We start from the raw sequence: 10,021 nt of genomic DNA on the forward strand, positions 1-10,021 counted from the left end.
TTGAAAAACGGATAATTTTTTAATTCTCTATATAACCCCTTTGTAAACCCTGTTCACCGAAGTCTATTTACGAACATACGTAAAGATATTACACAGAAAAAATACACAGAAACACTGGAAATCAGTTTTTGGCAGACAATCACTTTTTGGCACAACACCGGTTCTCTAAAAAGAGAAATCCCATCACTACCCACTGAGTTTTCTTTCTTTCTTTTTTTTGACCAGTGTATATTTGCTCATAAATTGTGTTTTTCCCTATCCTTTAACAAAATGACATAAGAGTGCAAACTAATTCTCACTATCTACTTTATGAAGGTGTGGCTTGGTCCAGGTTATTTTTAGAGTAAATTAAGCAGCTGATATGATAGAAAATATTTTAAGGGAAGGCTTTCTCCAGCCACTAAACTCAGCTTACATCTTGTACTCCGAACCTCTAGGCAGCGACAGAGAGCCCCAGCTGTTACTCTCCTGTGCGTAAAGATGGCTCGTTGGTCAGGCGCACCAGCTCTATCCGTGGACCCTCCCACTAGTGGAAGAGTGACACGCCATTCAATTGCTGCCTGGCCCGCTGCATGTAGGAAACAGGAGGGAGCTTTGAGCACAAGGATATCTTACTATCAGGCAGGAGGAGGGAGAAAACCCGGCTACAGTGAAGCAAAAGTTGGACGAATCGCGTCGACATGGGGATCCGAAAAAAGACTAACAAGAATCCGCCGGTGCTGAGCCATGAGTTTGTCATCCAGAACCATGCAGATATTGTTTCCTGTGTTGCTATGGTGTTTCTCCTCGGCTTGATGTTTGAGGTGAGTCCACATGTTGAATGGCTTATTTTAAACTGTGGATCACTCGAGGGATGCTCGGCAGGAAAAGTGAGGGGGATTATCGCTAGAATGAATGCCGAATACTCCCAATCGGTTCTCATGAGAACTGACATGGCTGTCTGATCTATTCTTCACACTACTTCCTCTCGTAATCGAAACTTTTCCCCATCACGATGGCCTCGCGTTTGCGTTTCATTCCAGAGCGTTCTAACCTCACTCAACTGCTCTCGGGTAATGTTATTTACAGTGACTAAATATGAGGTTTTCTTAAAGCGTCGTGGGAACTATTTCACTCACATCTGGCTGCTTTCCCACCTAAAATTCGACAAGCTATTTAAGAAAAAAAAATCATCGACACTAAGGCCCGCGGATCGAGAATGCACGCAAAAAGAAAATCAAAAACAAAAGTATTTTTTTGCGATATGTTTTGCAGAAATTTCCCATCAAGCGGCAAGTTTGCATTGCAGCACTTTATCGAGCTCAGTGGTTACGGTGTTTGGCAACACTCTGGACTTGGGTTAGTTTGTATGTGTTACGTGGCAATCGCGCAGCGGTTCACACAGCGCTGTCATCACCGAAACCCGCTTTCTCCGTCACTCAAAGTTGTCACCGGAGCTGGGAGAGCGCTTCAGACGTGACCGGACACAGCAAGCTGACACACGGGATCGTGTCACACAGCACAGCAGTGTCTTAACGCGCTTCAATCTGCTCTGCTTTGAAGCAAATGTGCGTTAATGTCAAAGCGCGTTTCATCCAAGGCGGAAAAAAAGCACCACCGCTGCTGGTGTCCAGCCGGCCATAATTAAAACCGCTTCCTGTTTGTACTTTCCAAAGTAAAACTCCTGGGAACTACGTGCTGTTGGCAGCGTGGATGTTGAAAAGCGTGATATTTGCAGGAATTGTTAGATTTATCTGTGCTACTTTAGCTTTAGCTCTTTTTTTTCCTTTGCTTTGAGATATTTATTTGTTGCAAGCCGGGTTGTCTTGCTGTGAAGGACTAATATGCAACTTCCAACTGATATCTCATTAGCTGCCTGCCTTGATTAAGTTATCTTTACTTTCAGTGAGGGTAAGGAGTTTGTTGCTCTACATAATTCACATTTAGTGTCATGCATTATCTCGTGTTCTTAAATTTTCTGACTAAAAATATTGTATACAAAAAATACATAAGCAAAATGAAAGTAAAACAATTGGAAGGCATAGAAATGTCAAGTATTTGTACCTGTTGTTTTGCTTTCTGTTATAGTTTTCCCTCTTTAGGCCAGGAAAACAAATATCTCCACTATAAATAGAACTATAACTGCACAAAATTAGTGGGACACAAAGGAAAAACTCTGACTTCTTGTATTAGTAAAAGCCTTTTTACTCCTATGGACACGAGTATCTGGCCACCTACACACTGCACCTGCAGGAGCTTTTATGACATCCCATTCTAAGTACATAGGTATTACATAATATGGAGTTGGTCCCCACCCCCCCTTCCTTTGCAGCTACGACAGCGTTCGCTCTTCTAGGAAGGATTTCCACAAGAGTTTGGAGTGTGTCTGTGGAAATCTTTGCCCTTTTATCCAGAAGAGCGTTGTGCTGAACGAGAGGCCCTCGCTCAAAGTCTTTCTTTCAAAGAGGTTTTTGTTTTTGTTTTTTTAGATCAAGGTGGCACAGTCAAGTTCTTCCTAACCAAACGCATCCACCCGTTTTCCTTGCTTTATACACGGGGACACAGTTGTCCTGGAACAGAAAAACTCCTCCCCAAACTGTTCCCACAAACCTGGAAAAACCTAGAATTGTCCAAAATGGCTCGGTAAGATTTAAGATTCACTGGGGCTAAAGGGCCCAGGGGCCCCCAAAACAACCCCACAGCATTCAGTGATTAAAAGATAAGGCCCAGAATCTTTTGTCTATATGGTGTATAGCTTAATAAAAAGACTTTTACTAATATAAACTCTAAGTGTTTTTTTCCACTGTGTCTATTGTGCAGAAAAGTTGTGTTTATAGTGATGATATGTTTGCTTTCCTGGACCGAATAGGGAAAAGCATAACAGAGAAAGCAAACAGATAAAAATACTGAATATCGGTAAGTTTGTGTTAAACATAACAGCATTAACGCAGGTGTGTTATATTACCACTATATTCATACACATCCTAAATGTATTATTTCAATTTTTAATAAGCATTTTAACTTGTATTTTGTACAATTGCTGTCTGACTGAGATTGACACGACTGCCTTTTGTCTGCAGGTCACCTCTAAGTTTGCAGTCTTCTTCATAACTGTCCAGTACAACGTCACCATATCAACAAATGGTAGGTTAACCAGTGGTGTGTGGGGAGAACAGATGTTTCAGTGCAGTACTTTCTTTTACTTGCTGCATTCCTCTCATTTGGATTCTAAAGTGGCACTTACGCAGCCCTGCACAAACCCATTTCAGGGTTCTTCCCCCCCCCCCTGCTTCCGAGCTAAATTTAGTCTGCCTGATTTATAAAGTTCTCTTGTGGCAAGGTTGCGCCGGGCGAATTTGGGCTAAGGTGTAATATAGGCCTCACAATCCGAGTCCTGCTCCTTTCAAGGTTAACAGAATCTCTGCCAGCTGACTTCAGATACCGACACTGCAGGACCTGTTCGTGCTGTGTGTGGTGTGCAGGCTTCCAGCTCGGTGATTCAGCTCTTATCTGCTGCACCTGACGCCTTGCCGTATTCTGTAACTTATTTACAGCTCGAATCTCATGAGCCACATAGCATCCAGCGTCCTAATCTCTCTGCAGTGAGTGTTCTGAAACAATTTCAATGATGGCTGCTGTATTTTTGGATCAATTTCTTTGCGAGTTTCTGTAAATGATGACCAAAACCACTCAGTCCATCTAGAATACTTGCTGGGAACTGTGTTCACGTATCAGCTATATCTGTTTTTATGGACACTGAGCTCAAGGGTGCATGGAAATAAATGTAATTTTAGAAAGCTAGAAGAGATTCAGCGTGTATATTAGTTCAAATACAGTCTCTTGCGTTTTCAAAGCGGTGTAATTCTGCACAGCCGGGGCTCACTAATCCAAACATCTCACTCCAGGAAAGCGCACCTGACATTTTGGATGTGAATCAATCACAGATGGGTGTTGATTTTTCACTCTGCGTGACTTTTGTGTGCTGCAGAAGCACCAGAGGAGACTGCCGTGAACCACTTCCACCACGGGATCAAGGACTTGGCAACTATCTTCTTCTACATGCTGGTGGCTATCATAATGCATGCCATTATCCAGGAGTATGTGCTGGACGTAAGTGGGATAAAGACACGGAGTTAAGGTCATCTCTGTTAGAAACGGTTCTGTATTGTTCACTGCTGGTCATCTTTGCAGAAAATCAACAGGAAGAAGCACTTCTCCAAAACCAAACACAGCAAGTTCAATGAGTCCGGCCAGCTCAGCGCCTTCTACCTCTTCTCCTTTGGTTGGGGCACAAGCATCCTGCTCTCTGTACGTACAATAGCCAGCTGCCTTTGGTTTTTGTTTGCTTATGCCTGGCCCCATAAAACATACTTAAAAGCTTGCTTGTTCTTAGGAAAACTTCCTGTCCAATCCAGTCAGCCTGTGGGAGGGTTATCCGCATACACTGATGCCGTAAGTTGTGATGCTGATTGTGGAAATTCATCAATCCTTTGGGACGTTTCTAAGCTTTTTGTAATGTCTCGCTTTCTTTCAGATTCCAGATGAAATTCTACTACATCTGTCAGCTGGGCTACTGGCTGCATGCTCTACCGGAGCTGTATTTCCAAAAGACAAAGAAGGTAAGAGGACGTGCGGAGCCAGTCGCTTTGGGATGGGACGATGCGACGCAGTTTCCTGTTTGACTTCCACGGCCGAGCCGCATTGTTTCAAAGTCTCATCATCCTCTCGCTTAAATCACCATGTGCAGAGCCGCACTGCTGTAAATATTTTGACCATGTTTGGCCTCCCACCCTTTGTGTTTACTGTTTAGGAGGATATTCCACGCCAGCTTGTGTACATCTCCCTGTACCTGGTGCACATCGCTGGCGCCTACATTCTAAAGTAAGAAGCGCCCACTGTAGAAAGCCTTTAATTAAGTGTGTGAGTTGGTGTGGCTTGTGTTTGTACACTGCCCTTTAGGAGAAAGTTTGTGGTGTCCTTGTGGGGTTTTTTCCTGTCATTTGTAATGAAAAACTCTCTAAAGATGTTTCTTTGTGTGTTACAGCCTGAACCGCCTGGGTCTGGTCCTCCTTGTGTGTCATTACTTTGTCGAGCTTCTGTTCCACATTTCCCGTCTGATCTACTTCAGCAATGAGAACAGGCAACTGGGGTGAGTTCACTATTTAGGAGGTTTTAGATCGAAAGAGGGCAAAGTCTTAAAACTTGTCCTCTTGTTTTGCAGTTTCACCATTTGGGCGGTCTTGTTTGTCCTCGGACGGCTGCTCACCCTGTCCCTATCTGTCCTCACCGTGGGCTTTGGCCTCTCCACAGCTGAGAACCAAGGTTTCGATTGGGCCGCAGGAAACTTTAACGTCCTTTTTGTTCGGTAAGTGTTTCTGAGAGTAGAAACTGAAATATCTGAACCTGCAAACGGAGCTAAAATTAATTTCTTTTGCTCGGACAACCTTTTTTAAAATGTGTATTTCGTGGAGATCGAAGCTAAATTTCTTGATATTTTTTTTAAAAATTCATGTGCGGCAAATGCAAATTTGTAAGAAGCGCTCATAGACCGCTCACAGTGGAGACGTGAGGCCTTCTTTGTAGACCTTTAAGAGCATGTTGTATAGAGCTAAAATAAACCTACAGCAAGAACATCGTCATACAACAGGAAGTGCACTCCTGCGTCCATAAATGAGCATGACGCGCAACCACAATGCGTCTTGTGCTAAGCAGATTAAACACTTCCTACTTTGTTTTTGTGTGCCGTTTCTACCAGTGTCTTGTGCGTAAGATAAAGTGCGATGCTTTTATTTCTTTCTCTACTAGGGTAACTGTCCTGGCCGCCATCTGCCTCACACAGGCCTTTATGATGTGGAAATTTATCAACTTTCAGCTGCGCCGGTGGAGAGAGCATGCCCAAGCTCAGACCTTGAAAAAGAAACAAGCTCCTTCCAAGAGCAAATCAAAGAAAGACAAAGGTGAGAGCACGAGCATGAATTAGCTCCCTATTTGCAAAAACATGGCTGGAGGTTCCTCTCCCAGGATTAATTAAGCTTACAACTTTCCATATTTAAAGCATAATATCTAGCTATTTTTTTAGTGTAAATAATCCTTTCATGCCCTAGACTGGCTTGGATGTAACTCTACACCTTTCTTTCTTGGAGTATGTTCGACTTTGTGGTGCATATGCAAATTAGTCCTCATCTCCAACTCCACCTACCCTTCTACCACTCACTTCCAGTGCCATCATCATAGGTGCTTGCATTCAGCTCAGCTTGGACTATGAAACTGTTCTGTAGTAAAATAGCGTGGGCAGTGTTTATGTACGATAAAAGGAATTGTAGTGGAAAACTGCCCTGAGTGCTCAGAGTAGAAAAGCACTATTTGAATACAGCTCTCATTCACACAGTGGGATCACCACAGTCGTTCTTTAAAATGCACAATTAAATGTCTTTTATTTTTCAGTTTTTCAAATGACAAAACCGTACATAACTTAAAGGCTTGTCTGCTCTTTCACATTTTTGATCTCTCCTTTTTTTCTTTTTTCTTTTTTTTAGCCAACGGAGTAAATGGAGTTAACTCTCACCAAGCTGATTCACCAAGAGCCAGAAAAGAGAAATCCTCATAAAACATTCCTCTCAGCCCTTTCCATCGCCTCCCCACCTCAGAGAACTCTCCTCTCACTCTCTGTCCCTTCCTCACGTCCGGCCCAGCAGATCCTCCGGCTCCTTGATCTACGACACGCATCTTCAGCTCCCACACACGACTGACCTCCCAGCTGGACTTCAAGGACCAGAATGCAGCTTCGCTTCTCATCCAGCACACCGTCATTTCTGAATCTTTGCCCTGCTGTGCGATTGTGAATGAAAAGAAAACCAATTAAGAAAATAAACTATGAAAAAAAAAAAAAAAAAAAAAAAGACCTTTATTTAAGAAGTGCCTATTGATACGGAGCGTTTTTTGTACAGAGTGTAATTTTAAAATTTCAGGAATGATCACTGCAGTGTTTTAATGTTTCTCCCATTTTATCTTTTCATGCTTTTTCTAAATACTGTGTATTTCAACTCGTCTCTTCTGTTTTTTTTTCGTCTCCTTTTATTTATAACCGCTCGCTCTGCTCCTTTTCTTTGCCACCGACTCCTGCCCCTCTGTGGGGGGATTTTGCAGACACTATATGTGAATTTCCCTGTAATGTCTCTTGTTTTCCCCTAAGTGAGGGATGCGAAAAGGAAACAAAATCTTATCTTTGTCTTTCAGATTAAGACTGGGGTCACAAATCGACTCAAACTCAGTGTTTTCTCCATTTCGTTCTTCAGCGGACACCTATAGATGGAACGTAAGGTAGAATATGGAGAATTTTAAAGTCCCCTTATGAATAAGAATAAGGGTGAGTGTGCAAAAAGCATTCGAGGAAAACAGGAGACATCTTTGTGTAATAATGTAAGTAGATTCACGGTTCAGTATTGTGCAAAACTGCCAGCAAAGTAACCTGATGTAGCATTAAGTGTCAGAGTTCAGAACAGCTTTGTACTGAGATCATGAACTGTTGCGTTTGTATCTATAGTTCTAAGAAATAAACACGCCTTGTGTTTTAGCTTTGGATGAGATGACTTTCTAAGAGAGACGGAAAAGACTTAATCAGGCAATATGTCGGTTTAGTGAGTTTGAATCGCTGTCTTGTATGATCCTGCCTCATTTGCTGTTTAAGTGGAATTGTTTCCCTGTGTTTGTATGGCCTGCTTGAAAAATGTTCACATGAATGACTTGTTGTAAAAGCATGGACCGAGAATGAAACATAACTATGTTTTATTTAGCTTTTAACACCCCCCTCCCCTCCCTTTACCCTACTATTGACTGTGCCATATGAGCCTGGTTGATATGCCTTTTATTTACATGCCATAAGATAAATTTGCAAAGCTACAGAGAGCAATCAAATACGTTTTCAAGTAGTTTCCCAGTTAACACCGGCCTGTTCCAAAAGATTAACCCGTTGGGTATGCAGTGGTTGCCTTTAAGCTGCATGTGGATTTCTGAACCTGTCCTGAGGGGTTATCTTGATAAAGGAATAAAATGTATTGAAAACAAATTCTCAGAGTTGTGACTTGTGTATTATTATCCGTGTACACATTTTAGTTTTTATTTGAAGAAAGAGGCACACAGTTGAGATCACTCAGATGAAGCCTGGTATTTAACGTTTGAATGCAATCACTTCTTACACCTGCTGGGAACCTGGAGTGAAAAATCAAGAATAGTTCATTTCACTGATATTTAATGCGAAGGGGGCAGTGTTACGTCGAATTATGCCTCAACACTGTATGAAGCTTTTATTTTAGACGCCGAAATTAAGATCTCTAATTGTTTCACTATACAAGTTAAAAGGGGGCTTTGTGTTTGTCGTGATTTTCTGTCACGTAGGTATGTGCAGTTGTGGTAAGAAGATGACATCCACTCACTATGGGTGTGAATTTCATGGTAATTTGGGGATTTTAATGATTTCTTTTAAATGTTTTTGGTTTGTTTTCCCAGGATTGGACAATTCACCGACATAAATCTTTAGTGGCTTCAAAAAACAAAACAAAAAAACACACAAGAACTGGGTGCACAAGTTAAAATTTATTTTGGATTTTCTCTAATCCGCATTGTCAAAAGTATATTTACATACAGCCACACTAATTTTTGGTTAAGTGTCTTTTAGCAAGTTGGACCACAACCATATACTTTTAGTAGCCATCACAAGCTTCTGGCATAATTCTGGCTGGATATTTGACCGCTCTTCTTGGCACAATTGGTAGCATTTATTTCAATTGGTTGGTTTCCTGGTACAGACCAGACTTTGAAGCATAGCCCACAAACTTTCAATAGGGTTGAGGTCAGGGTTTGGGAAGGTCGTTGTAGAAGTACAATGTTAGCCTGCTTTATTCGTTCCAGAACAACTTTTGATGTGTGCTGTTGGATCATTGTCCTGTTGGAATACCCAGCTGTGTCCATTTTTCAAACATCTAGCTTTTGACTTGAGGTAAATTAGAAGAATTGGGAGGTAGTCCCCCTTCTTCATTATTCCATCCACTTTGTTCGATGTACCACTACCACTTGTACCAAACCAGACCCAGAGCACGATGTTATCACCACTGTGCCTGACAGTTGGTACAGTGTTCTTAGGGTTTGAAAGCGTCACCTTTACTACTCCAAATGTACCTCTTGTCATTGTGGCAAAATAACTCAATCTTTATCTTGTATGGCCATAAAACATTTGGTAGACTTGCAAATTTAAGTCAAGCTTGAAGGTGCTGATTTTGGAGCACAGGCTTCTTTCTTGGTCAGCTCCCTTTTAGCCCATTTTAATGTAAAACTTGATTCACCAATGGATAGCGGCACTGGTATTCTAGCAGTTTCCAGTTCATGGCAAATTTGGCCCTTGGTGGTTCATGGTGGTGATTGTTCCTGAACATCATGAACAATTTCCTCTTATCTGAGGGTGATAATTTGGGTCTTCCTACAGACCATGGCATTGGTATGTCCAAATAACTTGTATTTATGTACAGTTGTTTGAGCCAAAAATAAAGCTACAATTTTCCTGCTTGGATGTTCACTGAGGCAACTGGACGTTCCTATTGTTCGGAGTATTGATCAATCCAACAACTTCTGTCAAACAAATTAATTTTTGTGCTGGCAAAGAGAATTAACCTGTTATAGTCAATCACGATCACTAACGGGAAGTTAATAGGTCTTGGCCTCAAAGAAATCATTAAAAGCCCATAACTACTATAATGTTCATGCCCATCACGAGTGGATGTCAGCTTCTGACAACAACTAGTTATATGACAGAAAATTATGGACAACATGAGACCCCTCAAAACCTATATAATAAAAAAAGGTGTAAATTAATCTACAACTGAATACAAGACAGGAATGACTTATTTTACCACTCAAACAGCCAGTTTCAAGCTATACATCCAATGCTCTTCATACAGTTAAAACCACATGCCAGCCTTTTTGGTTTGTAGTTTCATGCACAGGTAACGAAAAGCAATGTGTTTATCCCTACTGTAACTGATGCAGTCTT

The 10,021-nt window shown here is 41.6% G+C and overlaps 1 protein-coding gene across 1 annotated transcript; it reads left to right on the forward strand.

Annotated features, from left to right (window-relative positions):
* The first annotated feature begins 493 nt into the window (after positions 1 to 493).
* On the forward strand, positions 494 to 8,044 carry tram1 (translocation associated membrane protein 1). Its single transcript, XM_005722583.1, has 11 exons — positions 494 to 803; positions 3,060 to 3,123; positions 3,968 to 4,089; positions 4,171 to 4,287; positions 4,373 to 4,431; positions 4,514 to 4,598; positions 4,790 to 4,860; positions 5,024 to 5,128; positions 5,201 to 5,344; positions 5,785 to 5,936; positions 6,516 to 8,044. The coding sequence occupies exons 1-11, from the start codon at positions 681 to 683 to the stop codon at positions 6,584 to 6,586; spliced, it is 1,113 nt and encodes a 370-aa protein (XP_005722640.1). The 5' UTR covers positions 494 to 680; the 3' UTR covers positions 6,587 to 8,044.
* Positions 8,045 to 10,021: the final 1,977 nt, after the last annotated feature.

The sequence above is a fragment of the Pundamilia nyererei genome, unplaced genomic scaffold (genome assembly GCF_000239375.1).
Source record: "Pundamilia nyererei isolate P.nyererei 1_Seehausen unplaced genomic scaffold, PunNye1.0 scaffold00007, whole genome shotgun sequence".
Lineage (NCBI taxonomy): Eukaryota > Metazoa > Chordata > Actinopteri > Cichliformes > Cichlidae > Pundamilia > Pundamilia nyererei.